Source organism: Mirounga leonina, unplaced genomic scaffold, assembly GCF_011800145.1.
Source record: "Mirounga leonina isolate KUSES-001 unplaced genomic scaffold, KU_Mleo_1.0 Mir_154, whole genome shotgun sequence".
NCBI lineage: Eukaryota > Metazoa > Chordata > Mammalia > Carnivora > Phocidae > Mirounga > Mirounga leonina.
In genome coordinates, this window is record NW_023270389.1 from 6,132,544 (window position 1) to 6,150,369 (window position 17,826).

Genomic DNA, 17,826 nt, shown 5'->3' on the forward strand with positions numbered 1-17,826 from the left:
GCCGCCGCCTTTTCTTCCTCGTCCCCGGCAGCCGCCGCGCCGGGTCCCGCCTCGGGCCGCGCGCCCACCGCTCCCCTCCCCCGGCCCGGCGCCGCCCGCTCCCGCCGCCGCCGTCCTCCTCGCCCGCAGGAGTCGCGCGGCCACAGCGCCGCCCGCAGCCGCGCAGCCCGCTGCCGTCCGGCCCTCGGCGCCGCTCGGGTCCCGGCTCCCGCGGCCGCCGCGCGCGCCTCCCGCCCCTCCCCTCCCCTCCCCTCCTCACCCCTCCCGGGTCTGGCCAGTCCCTTCCCGCCGCCGCCTCTGGAGGAGCCGGTCCCCCGCGGGTCACCACCATGCCCAGCAAAACCAAGTACAACCTTGTGGACGATGGGCACGACCTGCGGATCCCCTTGCACAACGAGGACGCCTTCCAGCACGGCATCTGCTTCGAGGCCAAGGTGAGGGCCCCCCCGGGGGGGGGGCAATGCAGGGGAGGCGGCACGTCCGAGCGGACGCGGGGCTGGCGGGCCAGGCTGATGTGGGGGGCCTTTCTGGTAGGGAGGTGACTCCCCTTGTCGGGACTGAATTCCGCGGGCTCCTGCCCAGAAGTGCGACAGAGCAGCTGCGAAGTTTGGGCGGTATTGCTTTGCCCCCTCCTCCCACCTGCAGACGCCCCCATCCTCACCTCTCCGGACTGCCTGACTTCCCGATCCCTTCTTCCGAGCTGGAGAAGCCAGCGGGGGAGCGCTGCCTGGACCCCTGGTTCTTTAGAATCGCTTTAGGAAAGCTCTGGTGTTATTTACCTGCTGGGATCCCATGGGAGAGGTGCTTTCAGGAAGGTTTTTTTTTTTTTTTAAGAGGGAATGCCTACTTCCTGATTGAGGAACATAATACAGGGGTGTTTTTGTTTTAGATTCCAGGTACCCGGGTCCAGGTGTCAGTCACTTCTTAATTGCCTTATTTGCCACGACTCCTTTGCAAGTGCCAGTCATTGAAGGGGGAGGGGTGAAAGCTGCCCATTTGCTCGTTTTGTGGCGTAATGTTAAGTTTCAGCAGCTAGTAGGGGACGGCTGTTGAAGAATTTAGCGGGGATGACTGGAATTTTCAGCGCCGAGGCCAGAGCCCCGGGTCCGTCTTTGGGGAGGGGGCGGGGCGCAAGCCTCGGGACTGGACTGGGGGGTGCGCGATAAGCCTGGCCCTCTGAGATGCACTTCCCAGAGGGAGGCGTTCTGGTTCCCGCAATCACAGCTGGGGCTCCCGCTGCCCATCGCTTGCGGAAAGTGCTCTTCCTTCATGCCACCTGACCCCAAAGACCCAAAGTTGCTCAGCACCTGCAGTGTGCCTGTCGCTGATAAGTGACAGAAGGTATTGCCCCTCCAAGTAGGTTTGTTTTTCAGGTTCTTGCTGATTTTGAAAAGACTACTTTCGATGTGGAGACAGTTTTACTCTTCGTTCCCTTTTTCCTTCATGACTTTGAAGATGCATGGCGTTATCTCAGGCAAGGATGATTCCATCAGGTGGCTATTCCCTTCAATTTGTGAAACATCTTTCAAGTGTCTGATATGTGCCCAGTGCAATCAGTTATCTTTAGATTTTTTTTTTCCTTCTCATGGGGATGTGTGAATTGGTGAATCTTAACTCCCCCCCCATAACCTTCCCCCAACCGTATTTGCTAGAGGTAGGACACCCCCTATCCCCCACCCCACTCAAACCCTGCAGTGGAATGCAGAGCCGAATTACTGGGTATGGCTGGGACCAGAGTGCGGTTGTAGCCAAGATCTTATCTTGCTTCTCTCAGAATAGATCTCGTTGGTCTAAGATGGGATGTTTGGGTTAATTTTTGTCCAGGCCTGTTGCTCTAGTGAGCAAGTTTTTCACTTTACAGCATGGCTTTTCATCATGATAATAATTCAGTTTTCTTGGATATCCATAAACTGTGGAATTGGCTTTGTCTTGTTTGGTTCACCAGTGCTCTGTTTCACAAGAGTGAGGGCAAGGAGGGGGATCAAGAATTAAAGTGTTTTAAAACCTTTTAAATTCTTTTTGCACAGTTTCTGCCTTTGGTCCCGACTAGGTCTCAAAACCCGGTAGGCATAAGAATCCTATTGAAAAGTCTAATTCTTGCCACCCCCAATTCTAATTTGACACATCTGGGGGGAGCCTGGGACTGGGTACCCTTAATGGGGATTGTGGGTGATTTAATGCAAGTGGCTGGGACCAGACTTTGAGAAACATTGGGCTTGAGGCTTGCCTCCACCTTGCTGGATCTTACCTTCACCTTCCCCACATGGAATTTCTTTTCTAAGCAAACGTCTGGGGGCTGCATGATGTAGTTCCTATAGGAACTTCCCTGGGTTCACACACAGTGGTGCTTGATTAGAGGAAGGGGGAGCCACAGCTGGTCCAGGCTGTGTTCCCAGTGCAGATCTGAGACATAGGGGGACGAAGGGGTTCTGCTCTGAGAAAGGACAGGGCTGACCGAGGACTGGGTCCTAACTCCCAGCCCTTTGGAATCGACGCTGGACACCAGGACGTTCAAACCCTGTCAGCCAAGACCTGAGTATAGGTGGAAGCAGAAACTTTTCTGTCCCAGGTGCATCCAGCAAGTGTCTCTTCTGCCTGGTTTCCACCTCCCACCAGAACAGTGTCTGTGGACCTGCACACTCACTGGGATTTCACCACATTTGTCCCTTGTTTTGGAAAAACACAGGCTGGAAAATGTAAACGTCTTCTTGCTGCCTTGTCAGATCCCCTTGGAAAATAAGCCCAGGTCTTTCTCTCCCAAGGGCTGGCAGTTTTTCAGAATCAACACCTGATGGAGTGACTGTTTGGATGGCTGCCACTCATTTTTAGGCTTCTGCAGAGATTGAAAGGTTACGGCTGGGGTTGAAGGGTATCTGGGAGTCAGAGGGTCTGTGCACTTAAAAGCATCATGAGGGCGCCTGGGTGGCTCAGTCAGTTGAGCGTCTGACTCTTGATTTCAGCTCAGGTCATGATCTCAGGGTCGAGAGATTGAGCCCCTCATTTGGCTCCATGCTGTGTGAGGAGCCTGCTTAAGATTCTCTCTCCCCTCTGCCCCCAGCTCTCTCTCTCTCTCTCTCAAAAAAAAAAAAAAAATTGAAAAACAACATCATGCATTTAGTGATTAAGCAGAATCCTAGATGTTTTTCGCATGCAGTTTCACGTAATTCTCACTGCTTCCCTAAAAGTGGGTCTCCTTATGTCTTATAAATGAGGATATAGGCTCAGGGAGGTTGTTGTCTGCTTTCGTGCACACAGCTGTGGGTGGCAAAGCCAGCGTTTAAACCTGGGAGCTTTGACTTCAGGCTCCCAGATCCAGTGCTTATTTAATCATTTTTATGGAGTGTTCAGTCTGCTGGGCGGTGGTCTGATTCACAGCTCACAGGTGGGGCATCCTCAGGTTGCTGGCCTTTTGGACTCTGATGTAGGAAATTTCTTAAACTTTTAATGCTGGGCCGTTTCCAGATATCCCCCTGGACTAGCAGCTGCTCCTAAGGGGTTACCTGCTCTCCGTCAGCACGGGTGCCTAGCCCACTGATCATTGCTGAGGGGTGGGGGGTAAAATCTCACTTGGCCTGATGGCTGGTACGACCCCTCTGTACCTGCCTCTCCCTCTTTCCCCGTGTGTCTTCCTGGTAGCCAGTGCCATTGACCAGCTGTCTCCCCTTGCTGGGTGAGGAGGAGACTGGGAATGGCTTTGGTACAAAGAGTATAATACAAGTATTAGTAGCATAGTTATGCATTTTGTAGGTGATTTTTTTTTTATTTGCATGGGACTTTCCCATACAAAGCCTTTTCTTCAGGTAGAAACAGAAACATTAGTGTCCTCTCCGTTTCTCAGATGAAAAAAATTGGGGATCAGAGGGATTAACTCGTCTAGCATCACAGAACTTCTAAGACGATATGATTCTAGCTGATATTTAGTGAGGACTTACTAGGAGCCATGGAGCTGCCATGGCCCAGTGCGGTTGTCTTCTGGTCCATGGCTCCTCCTCCTGATGCTCTGTATCCACAGCGCTCATCGCCTAGCCCGTTCCCGGAAACCGCATGAATGGCGCAGATGGTCACAACTCGAAAGCACCTTAGCTTACCTGGTACACAACCCCCTCCTTTTACAGATGAGGAAATTGCAGTGCAGGGGGAAGTCGTTGACCCAGGGTCACCTCCCTAGATAAGAACAGAACCAGGACTCGTCCCTGGTTTCCTGGCTTCAGGTCAGTTTCAGTAATCTCTTGCTGCTTAGCCAACGACCTGAAAACGAAGTGGCTTTACACAACATCTGTTTATTTTGTGGGCCAGGAATTCAGGCGGGGCTTGGCTGGGCTGTTCTTCTGTTGTATGTGGTGTTGACAGACTCAGTCATTGGGCTTCATTTAGCTGTGGCTGGGCTGGGCTGGGCTGGGCTGGAAGGTCCTTGAAGGCATCACTCACATGGCCCGTCCTCCCTGTGCTGGTTCTCTCCACAGGGTAGCTTGGATGTCCTCAGAGTGTGGTGGCCCTTTTATTTGGCAGCTGGCTTTCAAGAGGGAGTGTTCCAAGCAGTGCAGGCAGAACCTCGAAGGCCTGGCCTCCAAAGTTAACACAAGGTCATTTTTGTATTCTGTTGGTCAAATTAGGCCATAGGCCAGCTCAGGTTCAAGGGGGGGGGGGAAGTAGACTTCATTCCTGAGGGGCGAGCATTAAGGTCACATTGCATGGATGCACATGGGGTGGGAGAGATTGCCGAAGCTGTCTTTGGGTCACAGTTGGCTGTGAAATTTTGTGTTCTTTCCCCTCTGCATAGACCTCCTGCAGTGATGTTGAGTGTTCTTTGAGGACCTGTCTTCTGCTTCTGCATAGAACCCCCTGCCCCAGCATCAGGTGCATACTTAGCCAGCAATAACAAATTATTTGTCAAGTGGAAGAAAGTACCAATTGTAGAAAGTCTGAAAGCAGTAAGGATATTGTCATATTGTAGAGTGATTTTGCAGTTGGAGATCTCTTGGTCCAGTCTGAACTCAGTTGTCTGGCCATATTTCCCTCCTTGCTAAATGGTTTCACTGGCTGGTGTTTTCCATGAGGTGGATTTTAGAGATTCCAGAAACCCCGGACAGCAGGCTGCCTGTGGATGCCTCTTGAGCACGCTGTGGTGAGGACTTCCAGATTAGGACGTTACATTATCAGCTCACCGTAAGTGGGGTGCTCTGACTCATACTTGAGCCTGAAGCGTGGTAAAGAGCTCTCACCCCGACTCCACAATATCCTGGGTGTGTGAGCTCTGCCTCCAGGGTCTTGTCTTCTGTCTGGACCAGTGGGGGTTCAGATGGAGGGCCTGCTGTATACACTCATACCACCATTGAAGCAAAGGTTCATTTCACCTTATGTATTTGTCCAGATGCTTTTAAACCCATTGTTATCTTTTTTTTTTTTTTTAAATTAAGTAAGCTCTACCCCCAACGTGGGGCTCAAACTCCCAACCCCAAGATCAAGAGTCGTGTGCTCTACTGGCGGAGCCAGCCAGGAGTCCCTCCCATTGTTATCTTCTGCCTAGACCACTTTTGGGGGGCAGTAAGTTTCAAAGATACAGCGTTGATGGTGAAATGATGCCTGTTTTTATTCGTCCAGGTGCCCCCATGTGCTCCTCCACAGCTAGTGTTTGGGGATCTGGTGGGCAAGTCTGTTTCTACCTAGCCATACATTTCCTGAATTGATGCCTTTCAGTCTTGTCTCCTTGGCCCAAAATGTCCCAGTCCTTTCAGTGGTGCAGATCATGCAGCCACATGTAATGTTGACCTTTGCCAGTCATTATGTCCAAGACCCTAATCAGACTCACCGTTTATTATCCCTTACTCATAATGCTGCTACTTCCAAGAACTCGAACTTTCAGAATGCTTTCTTTGACTGTAATTATCTGCCTCCTCATGCCCTCGTTGCCTCAAGGCTGCCTTCAGCTCCCCAGTGACCTCGCCATCCTTGTCCTGCTTCCCGGGGCTGCCTGGGGCCATGCCCGTGACCCTTTCTGCCCCTTCCACTTTCCTGCCCGACATCGCAAACTTGGTCTCTGCTGCTTCCCTTCCTCCTTCCTCTTTTTGGAAAATGAGCTTCCTTTCCCCTGCCTTTTTGAGAGTTTTATTGAGACATAAGTCACATACCATACAATTCACTAACGTAAAATATACAATTAAGTGGTTTTTAGTATATTCACAGTACGTGCAACCATCACTGCAGTCAGTTTTGGAATATTTTCATCTCAAAAAGAAACCTCTATAGCCTCTATTTAGCATCCCCCTACCCTCCCATCCATCCCAGCCCTAAGCAACCATTAAACTACTTTCTGTCTCTAGATTTGCCTATTCTGGATGTTTCATATCCATGAAATCATATAATATTTTTTGTGTGTGCACGCATGTGCATGTGACTGGCATCTTTTTTTTTTTTTTTTTTACTAAAGATTTTATTTATTTAGCAGAGAAGAGAGAGAGAGGGAGAGAGGGAGAACAGGCTTGGGGAGAGGCCAGCAGAGGGAGAGGAGGAAGCAGGCTTCCCGCTTAGCAAGGAGCTCAATTCGGGGCTCGATTCCAGGACCCTGGGATCATGACCTGAGCCGAAGGCAGATGCTTAACCAACTGAGCCACCCAGGCACCCCGGCATCTTTTTTTTTTTTTTTTTTTTAAGATTTATTTAATTGAGGGATGCCTGGGTGACTCAGTTGGTTAAGTGACTGCCTTCAGCTCAGGTCATGATCCTGGAGTTCCAGGATCGAGTCCCACGTCTGGCTCCCTGCTCAGTGGGGAGCCTGCTTCTCCCTCTGACCCTAACCCGCTTCTGCTCTCTTTCTCCCCCTCGCTCACTTTCTCTCTCAAATAAATAAAATCTTAAAAAAAGATTTATATAATCGAGAGAGAGTGTGCATGTACGTGGATATGGGAAGGAACAGAGGGAGAGAATCTCTAAGCAGATGCCCTGCTGAGTGTGGAGCCTGATGAGGGGCTCAATCTCACCACCCTGAAATCACGACCTGAGCTGAAACCAAGAGTCGGGTGCTTAACGGACTGAGCCAGCCAAGCGCCCCGTGACTGACGTTGTTAACTTAGCATGTTTTCAGTCCATACTATAGCAGGTGTCAATGCTTCATTCCTTTTAATGGCCGAATCATACTCCATTGCACCGATATACCACGTTTTGTTTATCCATTCATCCATTGGTGGACATTGAGGTTTCTTCTTTAGCTCCTGTGAATACTGCTTCTGTAAGCACCGGTGTCCATGTTTTGGTGGGGATGTCTGTTTTCATTTCTTGTGGGTAGATAAGTAGGAGTGGAATTGCTGGGTCTCCTAGTAACTAGGTTTATTTAACCCTTCGTGGAACCGGCAGCGGCTGTTTCCAGTGTGGTTGCCCCATAGGCACCAGTGGGGTTTTCGTTTCCCATGTCCTCACCGGCACTTACTATAGTCTGGCTTTTTGAGTCTAGCCAGCCTAGTGGGTGTGAAGTGCTGTCTCATTGTGGTTTTGATATGCATTTCCCTGATAAAAAATGATACAGAACATCTTCTCATGTGTTTATTGGCCATTTATATGTCGTCTTCGGAGAAGCGTCTATTCAGATCCTTGACCCAATTTTTGGATTGTCTTTTTAGAAAAGTTATAGAGTTCTTTATTCTGTATTCAAGTCCTTTATATAGATGTGTGCATATTTTCACCTATTCTGTGGGTGGCCTTTTTGCTTTCTTGATATTGCCCTTTGAAATGTGGAAGCTTTTCATTGTGATGAAGTCCAATTATATATTTTTTTCTTTATCCCTCCTTTTTGAGATTCATCTGTCCTCCATCCTCTGCAGAGTCCTTGTTCAATATCTCCTTCACTGCCCACTGCCACTGTTCCCTGGGCCCACCTTCCTCCCCACCGGTTCACTCCTCTCTGCCCAGGAATGCACTGTAGCCTTCCCTATGTGAAGACTCACTTCTCTGCACCTCTTTAACAAGTGTCCCTCCCTTCCTTTCCCAGCTCAGTCCCGGGACCGGGAGAGAGCGGTCTACTCTCTGCAGTTTCTCAGTGTCTGTTCAGCTCCTGGCAGTGTGCTGACTTCTGTCCTGGCTACCGTATAGAAACTCTTGTACTGTCCCCCTGCTCTGTCCTCATTCCTTTCTGATTTTTCTTGCTGTGCAGCCTGTCCTTGCAATGCCTCAGTCCGCTCTCTGAGCAGGCTCTCGGGTGGCCATGCTCTGCCTGTCCCTCCGCCTTGCCCTCCTCCTCCTTGCTGGCTGCCCTTTTTCCTTCCTTGGACCTCTCCTGTGAGGGCTTGTTTGCATCTCCTCCTCGCTGCTAGGCAGGTTGGCTCCTGGACCTCTATCTCCAGTCCAGCCTCCAGATCTTTGTTGGCTACTTCCTGCTGGCTGTCTCTGCCCCAAGGAACGTGTTGCTGACCCCTTGCCTCCACAAGCTGGATAGCAAATCTCTTTGACTTGGGACTCGTCTTAGTGACCCCACCATGCTCTTGGGCACCCAGGCCTGACACCTTGGAGCACTACCTGGACCCTTTGGTATAACAGCCGACTCATCGGCTGGTCACTGGATCCCCACTGTGGCCAGGCTCTTCTCTTCCTGAATGCTCACATCAAGTCAGTTGCTGCGTTCTTGAATCTTCTCAGTGACCCCCACCCATGCACCCTGCCCGTTCCATCCTTTCCCGCCTCTGGCTGGTTCAGACGCTCACCGCCTCTCCCCAGATTGTTTGAATAACTTTCTGGAGGCCTCCATTTGATCCTACAAACTTTTGCTCTGGTGATTTTCCTCCAATATAATTATGTTGTCCTCCTACTCAAAAACACGAAGAGTCTCCAAGCCTACTGTATTAGATCCAAAATTCTTAGCATGATATTCAGGGCTCTCTGTTTTTGAACAATTTCCCTTACCACCCCGTACTCCGACCCGATCAGCGTACACCCCATTCCCCAGGCCCCTTGTCATGTTCCACTCAGACCTAGCCCCGTGTCACTTGCTGTGTTGAGGAGCCTGACCAGACCCCACTGTGCAGTTGAGCAGCTTGTCTCTGTCTGATTTTTTTTCTCCCTCTGTCGTCATCAGGGGCTTTGTCACTCTGTCCCTCCCCCCCACATGCCTTCTGCAGTGCTGAGTGCAGTGCCTTGCATTGAGAATGTTATTTGCAGTAAATGAACATAATTTCTGAGATGCTCCCTACGAGGAGGGCCAGGAGGGCTCTGACATGAGCCCAAGGACTGGACAGGCCTCAGCTGGCTCCCGTCCCCTCTCGACCTGGTCTCTTGCTCTGTGCCTGTGACGCGCAGTCCCCTGGCCTCCCAGGATGCACCCCCACCCCCACATCACAGAGTGCCTCTTCCTTCCAGAGGAAGTGCCAAGTAAGCATTTTCCCTGAATTAAATGGAATTCCCATGATGGATGTGCCATGGAATTAGAATCTTTGATTACAGAACATATGGCCAGTTTCAGGAGGAGGTAATTGTCATTTATTAAAAGAAAAACATTTTCAGCCTGTTGTGTTCTCATTAATGAATTGATACCTTTTCCCCCTAATTCATTGTTTTGTTTCCTTTAACTTGCTAGTTTATAATCTTAGGGACATGGATTTGGTTGGCCATATAGCATAGCATGGATTCAGGAACCAGACTGTGCTTGGGTCCAAATCCCGGCCCTGTCCCTCTCTTGCTGTGTGACCTTCTGCGAGTTACTCAGCATCTGTCCCGTGGTACCCTGGTCTGTAAAAAGAGGGTACACGTATCACCTACCTCCTGGGGTAAATGAGTTACACATGGAAACGCCTCGTGCAGAGCCTGGCACAGGGTGGGCGGCTATTAAGTCGTATTAGTAGTATTGTTATTATTTTGTCCTACAGATTGCACCATAGGTTTCATCTGTGCGTGGTTGTAATCTGCGGCGTTAGTAGATTAATCCTTTGATGAGTCGGAGGCCTGGTAGCGCGTTATCTTCACGCTGCACGCCTGTTTAAAGCTCTAGCTCCGGGACCGCTCTGATTCCCAAAGTTGCAACTTTGTGCCTGACTACTCTGTGGGCTTAAAATAGCTGTCAGCCTCATCGGGAGGGAATTAAAAAAAGGGTTAACTAGCTTCTGGTGCGTGCCCCCATCACAAGTGTGCCAGCCTTTAATCCTCGTTAGGATTTAAAAAAATCACAGAATCTCGTGGCGTGCGGTATGCTGTCTGTCTGCACTGTCTTTCCCTGACTGTCTTGGATAAATATTCCTTAAGCAGAGGTAATCGAAGCAGAAGGAATCTTGCATCATGGGATTAATTAATATCTTGTGATGCTTACATTTCCCTTTTCCATTTTTCGATTCAGCATCATGTTTCCTTGTAAGCTCCGGAGTACCTGGCTTTAGAAGTTACTTACGGGGGCACTTCCAGCAAGTTTTGTGCCCAGAGCGTCTGAACGCTGTGGACCCCCCTGCTTCCCTACCCTCTGTGTGTCAGCCCGTTGGTTTTCGGTGGCATTTGACTGAGGCTTGTGGGTCTTAACACCCTGATGGTCTGTCTGTGCGAACAGAGGGCCGTGGCTTCCCCCCATTTATTCTGGAGGCTACGGTGCTTTCCAGGAGGACCGTAGACCTGACCAGCCTTGAGCGCTGAATGAGACCTGGAACTCTCCTGCACCCAGTGCAGGCTGTCCTCAGAACATTCTGAACCGAGTTAGCCTGTGTGTGAGCACACGAGAGGGAGACGCGTGCTTGCAGAATTGTCCCAGGTCCTGTATTCTGTGCTGCTATTCCCTGCGGGTCTCGTGTGTGCATCTCTTGCTTCCTGCTCTAGTCCGTAAGCTCCTCTACGGCCCAGGGGAAGCTCCAGAAGCCTGCCTCATGCTGTCCACGTCGTAGAAAGCCAACATAATGATCATGGTCATTTTATTTTTTTTCCAAAGATTTTATTTATTTATTTGAGAGAGAGAGACCGAGAGAGAGAGCATGAAAGGGGGGAGGGTCGGAGGGAGCAGCAGACTCCCCGCCGAGCAGGGAGCCCGATGCGGGACTCGATCCGGGGATTCCAGGATCATGACCTGAGCCGAAGGCAGTCGCTTAACCGACTGAGCCACCCAGGCGCCCGATCATGGTCATTTTAAAAGCACTTACTGTGTTCCAGGCCCTGTTCACATTCTATGAAATGATTCATCTTCCCAACGGCCGTGGGAATGAAGGTACTGTTATCACCCATCTTACAGATGGGGACGCTGAGGCACAGAGAGACAGAGTTTACTAATGGATGGGTCCAGTCAGTGGGGCTCAGGGCATCATCACTGCAGATCTTTCAAAATACCAAGAGCTAATGTTTATCAAGTACCATATTCTACACTTGGTTCTCAGTGTTTATGTATGTTAACTAATGTTTACAGTGGCCCCATGAGGGTAGGGGCTATTGTTCCCATTTTGCAGATGAGGAAACTGAGACACATTTCTTTAGGCTGGATCGAATGGGCAAATGGTCTGTTAGAGGTGGCGGTCTTCCCATCCAGGTCCTGCCTGTGACCCAGGGACCGGTCTGCTGCTGTGAGCCGTTGGGCAACAGGCCACTTGCAAAGAGTCCTCTGGTGCGCCATGTTGCTGATCTCTAGGTATGGACATGAGGCATTAGTGAGTGGGACAGCGACTGGGCGGAGAGGAGCTTGGGAGGCCCTTCCTTCCTGGGGAGTGTTGTTGTTTGCTGGGCTCTTGCTGTGCACTTCCTGTGTAGCCGTGGGCTCCTCTCCCCCTCACCACACCTCTTCCTCCCGGCCTCTTCCACGCCCCCTTCCCGGCCTTTCCCGGCTCCCTTTCTGAGGACCCATCCTCTCTGCCCGAGGCCCCTCCAGGAGAGCGTAGGTGCCAGCCAGCTTTAGCTGAGGAGTGGCTGTTCTCGGTTGGAAATCTCAGCCCACAGCGCACCACAGAGAGGCGCCTCGGTTGTGTCCTTTGTTCTGTTTGGTTATAAACTCTTTCGTTTTTGTGTTGGCCTCTTTGGATGGGAAGGGGCGCTCATGTGGAAGCGTTTTCTTTTTCTGCCAAGAGGAAGATTAATGTCTCCCAGGGGCCAAGTGACAGGTGACATAACATCTCACTCCCACGCTCTTTCCACATACACGCGCGACCTGTACGTGGGCTCTAGTGACGTTGTCAGGCTGGCCCTCCATGTGTGTGGATTTTCTTTTCTTAAATTTGGCAGCACCGCTTGAACACGTTGTATCCTGGGCGCCCGTATCCAAAGTGTGACTGAAACTTGACCTCTGGACTCAAGGTTACTGAAATGCAACTCTTTCCTCCTTCAGGTCAGGAATTTTGCAGCGTCCTTCAGTGAGGAGAATCTCCTGCAGATGCCTTCGATTAGTGAAAGCAGCTGTTCTCGAACTTTGGGGTCTCTCAGAATCACCTGGAAACCAGTAAAAATACAGAGACCCGGGCTTGTTGAAGTAGCACTGGGGCCCGATCTGTCCTGATCACGTCTTCTGGGCGATGCTGATAGACACCCTGCTTTGAGAAGCTGGAGCTTCAGCTGGAGCGGCTGCTCTTCGGGGAGATAACAAAACAGAACACATTCTGATGGCGGGGTGTTCTCCGCGGTTCTAATTCAGTTAGTAGGGGTGTCACCTGGGGGTTGCAGTTTTCATGTCTTCTGTTTCTTGACTGAGGCTGTTCTCCCCCGCCCTCCCCAGGCATATTACTTAAGTGAAGGCTGCTTTAAAACTTTTTGTCCGATAATTCTGACATATCTGTCATCTTGGTATTGGCATCTGTTCATTGTCTTCTCTCATTCATGTTGAGATTTTCTTGGTTCCTGCAATGATGAATGATTTTTTTTTTTTGAGATTTTATTTATTTCACAGAGAGACACAGCGAGAGAGGGAACACAAGCAGGGGGAGTGGGAGAGGGAGAAGCAGGCTCCCTGCGGAGCAGGGAGCCTAATGCAGGGCTTGATCCCAGGACCCTGGGATCATGACTTGAGCGGAAGGCAGACGCTTAACGACTGAGCCACCCAGGCGCCCCTGATGAATGATTTTTGATTGAAACCTGGACGTTTTGGGTGTTAGGAGATTCTGGATCTTAATTAAATCTTCTGTTTCAGCAAGCCTCCTCTGCCCGTGGCGGGGGAGGGGAGCGCTGTCCCCTTACTGTCAGGTGGAGAGAGAAGTCTAGAGTCTTCATTGGCCTCGGCTGAGGCCTTGCCGGAGCCGGGCGGGAGTGCCTCACCGTGTTGCTCATGGGGCCTCCGCTGCTGCTCCGCCTTTTTAACCGCTGGGTGGTGGTGAAAGTTCTGGACTTTCGGCTAGGCCTCTTCGGCCCCCCAGCAGGGAGGGGTGGAGGCCGTGTTACCCTGGCAGCCCGGCTTCCCTTCAGCCTTCCTGGATAGCCCCAGGAAGAAGGTAAGGGTGGAGCATCTCCTTCCAGCCTGATGAAGGCAGACGTCAGGTTTCTTTTTTTTTTAAGATTTTATTTGACAGAGAGAGACACACAGCGAGAGAGGGAACACAAGCAGGGGAGTGGGAGAGGGAGAAGCAGGCTTCCCGCGGAGCAGGGAGCCCGATGTGGAACTCGATCCCAGGACTCTGGGATCGTGACCTGAGCTTAATGCAGATGCTTCACCGACTGAGCCACCCCGGCGCCCCAGAAGTCAGGTTTCTTGACCCAGCTGGTGGGGGCACGGTTTTCTTCTGTGGCATTGGGCTGGAGTAGGGCTGTTAGTGTCTAAAATTTCTTTGTCGTGTGAGGCTGTTCCCGTCCTGGTCCTTTGGGTGGAGAAAGCAGGCTCTTCTTGGGACTTTTCAGAAATTTTTAATTTTTATTTTTTTAGTAATCTCTGCAACCAGCTTGGGGCTTGAAGTCACAACCTGGAGATTAAGAGTTGCTCTTGATGCTCTTGAGCTCTTGTAGCTGAGCCAGCCAGGTGTCCTGGGATTTTTTAAATTATCCGTCTGTTGGCGTTTCTGGGTCTCTGGCTTCTCCAGCAACCAGTTTGGGATATGTGAGGCAGAAAGAAAACCCAGGGAACCCAACTGCCACGTCGTGCCTTGGGTGCTGAGGTCCCTGGCTGGTTGACCTTCTTTCCATCTTTGAGTCATCTTCTGCATGTTTTATGTGTAATAGCTGGGGTTCTTGGTTGTTGTCAGCAGGAGGAATAGAGGTTTGGGTGAAATAGGTGATGGGGATTAAGAGGTGCAAACTTGCAGTTACAGAGGAAGTCAGAGATGAACAATGCAGTTGGGGGAACATGGTCAATGATACTGTAATAACATCGCAGGGTTATGGGATGATGATAAGAGTAACAGGTGGACTTGTTGAAGCAGTGGGTACACCTGAAACTAGAACCTTGTCAATTCTATGTCGGTAAAACTCCCCCAGGTGATTGTAATCAAATCAGGATGCACAATTGAGAACCTCAGGGTCAGCGTGCTGGAGCCGGCCAAGGCAGTTTTGGTGGAAAGACCAGGAGGCCCTGGTCTCTTCCCCAAGTGCTGGTCTTTATGAATCCTTGTGTACTCTTTCCTAGGTCCTTAAGGCCCTTATATTCACTTTCCTTCCATAGATTTATTTCTTCCCTCCATGTAGCCCGTTCTGAATCTAGCTTGTGTTCCCAGTATATGTTCCGAATTGCAGGTGTAGAAATAGATCCAGTTCTATAGGAAGTATTTATTGTGCTTCTCTATTGGGGGCACAGTGCTTGGTGTTGGGGTCAGAGAGCCAGAAGACCAGATGGTGACCGGAAGGAAATCCTGCTAGCTGGGGAGATACACATGTGTGGAAAGACGGCCACAATGGTATCATTAGGTATTGAGCACATACTATGTGCTGGGCATTCTTCGAAGTGTCTTATACCCTTTCGCATTCAGTCCTTCTAAGTACACTGCATGATGGATGGTATTTTTTCTTGTGGTGGAGGAGGCTCCGTATTAAGTGACTTGTCCAGGGTCACTCCATCCCTAAATCTGGGCAACATTGGACCACGAATTTGCTAAAACAAGGCCTTGCTTTTTCCAGTGGATGTTCCACTGAGCTTTCTTCGTGAGTTGTGGGTACTGCTGTGCTGGGGGAGAGCTTATCTGTTTATAGTCTTCCCCAGACCCTGGACGGTGTTCAGAGGCTGCTATTAGTGGCTTGGTCTGTGACTTTGAAAAGGGTCTTGCAGGGGCATGAAATGATGATTCTTGAGTGTAAGAATGTCACTGTAGTTGTGCAAAGAGTGGGTTGTGTGTGTGTGTATATATGTTGGGGGGGTAGTAATAGACCGGTGAGAGCTGGTAGCGGCTGGAACCAGGGCCCATGTTCCCCTCTGGAAGTTGCCAAGAGGTACAAGGCATCCTTCAGTTTGGAAGGACCACATGTATGAATAACGAAGAGTGTGGGCAGCTTTTAGAGAAGTGAAGGAGCAGGGAAAGGTGGTCCTGTGGTAGGAGTGGGGGAGATGAGGGTTTATACGTAGGGCTTTAGTCCCTCCCCATTTTTTTTTCCTTTTAGAGAGAATAAGAAAACCACAGATAATGAAGAAATGCATGAGGTAGGAGGACCCATACCCCAGGAGGCTTTAAATCCCAGGCTTGAGAGATGTGACTTAATCTTGTAAGCAGTGGGGAATAAAAAATGTAGGGCATGACCTACGCGCATGTGTGTATGAATGTGCGCGCGCACACACAGTTTCTTGTATTGGGACGAGGAAAGGGATAAGAGCTGTTTGTAAAAATAAAGCAAATGGAGGACCAGTGCTAAACACCCAGGTGTAGGACCTGAACCAGGGTGATGAAGGGTGGGGGGCATGGAAATGAAGGGGTAGAGGTCAGAGGAATTACAAAGACTAGGGCCAGGCTATACTGGGGAAGGAGAGTCAGAAAAGATGCAGAATTAAATAGTTTGTGCTTCCTAGGAATGTGTATTGGATCGTTGGAACTCCCGTGACAAAGCTTTAAACAACCTCCATTTGGAGGATCCTCTAAGATCTGAACTGCATGAGCTTGAAAGGTGGTTTCACCTGCCTCCTCTCTCTCTCTGGCCTGAAACTGTTGGCCAGGGGTTGGGCCCTTAGCTGCGCCACGTCCTGACGTCCCGTGTGGCATTCTCTACCTTCTTTGAGTAGTCCTGATGTCTCTCACTCCCTCAGAGTTGGGGAAGCACGTTTAGACTGCTGACATGTGGCAGTTTAAGGTCCGTTCAGCCACACGATGAGCATGAGCCTGTGTCCGTGGGAGCCCCGCGTGAAATGAGGAAAATTCTGTAAAAACACAGACCCTGGGTAGCTGACCTCCGAAAGCTGGGATTGGGACGGCCTTTTCTCCCTCCCGGTCTCTTCTTGAAGTGGAAGTTGCTGTAACATGAGAACTTCAGGCAAGGGATTCTAGAAGTCACTGGTGACAAATCCGTAATGGGTTCCTGAGGCTAATGAGGTGGTTAGAGGTATCAGACAGCAACTTCTGGTGTGTCCCTAGGCCTTCTGCTAATACTCCCTGCCTGCATCGCAACCACTTCTGTCTAGTATGGTCCCCACTCCCCGCTACCCGCCTCGGTGGTACCCTCTGGCTTGTGAGATTCCAAAACGAGCACCATGTCTGATCCATTATGGATGCATAACAGGTGCACTCTTGACCTTGAATGAATAAGCGGGTGAGGCCGACGTGCCTGAGCGTGCACCGCTTTGCTCTTCCCCGTTTCCCTGGGTGCCTTTGTCTAGAGTGGGATCCTTGGCATGGCTTTTGCTGCCTCAATTCTGCTTTTGCCCAGCCCACTTGTCCGCTGAGTCCTGTTGGATGTATTTCTCAAAATGGTTTTTGCAGAGAGTGTGGTGTTGGACTTTGCCCTCCCAGATGTTCCCTTGGCAGGATGGTGCAGACTTTTATGGTTGGAGGCTCCTTTTCCTTCTGCTGAAGGATCCAGCCTGTGGCCTGAAGCTGGCTTTGTTGTTGCCCACCTAGGATGGATACATGAGCTCTATACTCCTCTTATGGGGCTTACCTCCTCAAAGACTGTTTTCTCCACTGGTCTCCCAACTTTGGGTGGTGGTCTTCCTCAAATTGCTGAGCACTGTTTGGTTTATAGTCTGTTATTTGTGTATGTAGCCTAGGCCCTATACAAGGTGGTTGAACTTCTGGGTTTTTAGCAGTCCTGGCAGAGGGCCTGACGTGTAGTAGCCGCTCAGTAAACACACGGAGGTGTGAGTGGAATTCAGCAAGGATTTGGTGCGTCGGGATGAGGCTGCATCCCTGGGGTCCTTCAGAGGTCCAGACAGTGATGCCTTCTGGTGATGGTTTCCTTTTTCCAGCAGTAGCTTGTTTTTCATTAAGATGTCTGATGTACATGCGTGAGGCTGCTGACTCCCCTCTTCTGTGGGAGAGGGCTTGATGCCCTGGGTCTGCACGTGGGAGGGATGCACCTCCCTTTTCCCAGTTAGTCTTCTCTTCACCTGTGTTTCCTCCTTACCCAGGGAGGCCAGGGTTGGGGAGACCAGGATGTGGCACAGAAGAGCCCTGGATGGCAGCAGAGCCAGCCCTGCCCTTCCTTGGATCAACAGCCTGGGCCTTGTCACTTTCATCTCTTTGTACTTCAGGCCCCTCACCTGTCAAATACCAGAGCTGAACTCTCAGAACTGAAATCTCAGGTGATTCCCTGAGCTCCCCTCCAACACCAACACTCTGATTCTGTTGGACTCTTCCCATTCCTTCTGCAGTCCATCCCCCTTTCCCGATGAAGTCACATCCCAATTACCTAATGTCCACATACTGGTTGCCAGATCAATTAGAGCAAACAGCCAGAACACAGCCAGACTGCACGCGGTGCTCACCGTGTTCCCAGCCGCGGCGTGGGGAGGTGGGATCTGGTCCTTTCGGAGGCGTGGGAGGTGGGATCTGG

At 50.7% G+C, this 17,826-nt stretch overlaps 1 protein-coding gene across 2 annotated transcripts in view; it reads left to right on the forward strand.

The window, feature by feature from the left end:
- Positions 1-247: 247 nt before the first annotated feature.
- LOC118014032 (carboxyl-terminal PDZ ligand of neuronal nitric oxide synthase protein-like) overlaps positions 248-17,826 on the forward strand; it is a 276,011-nt gene continuing 258,432 nt past the window's right edge. For both annotated transcript variants that reach the window (XM_035010032.1, XM_035010033.1), the window contains exon 1: positions 248-434. In XM_035010032.1, the coding sequence (XP_034865923.1) occupies positions 330-434 (105 nt within the window). In that variant the 5' untranslated portion in view covers positions 248-329. The remainder of the gene's footprint in view (positions 435-17,826) is intronic.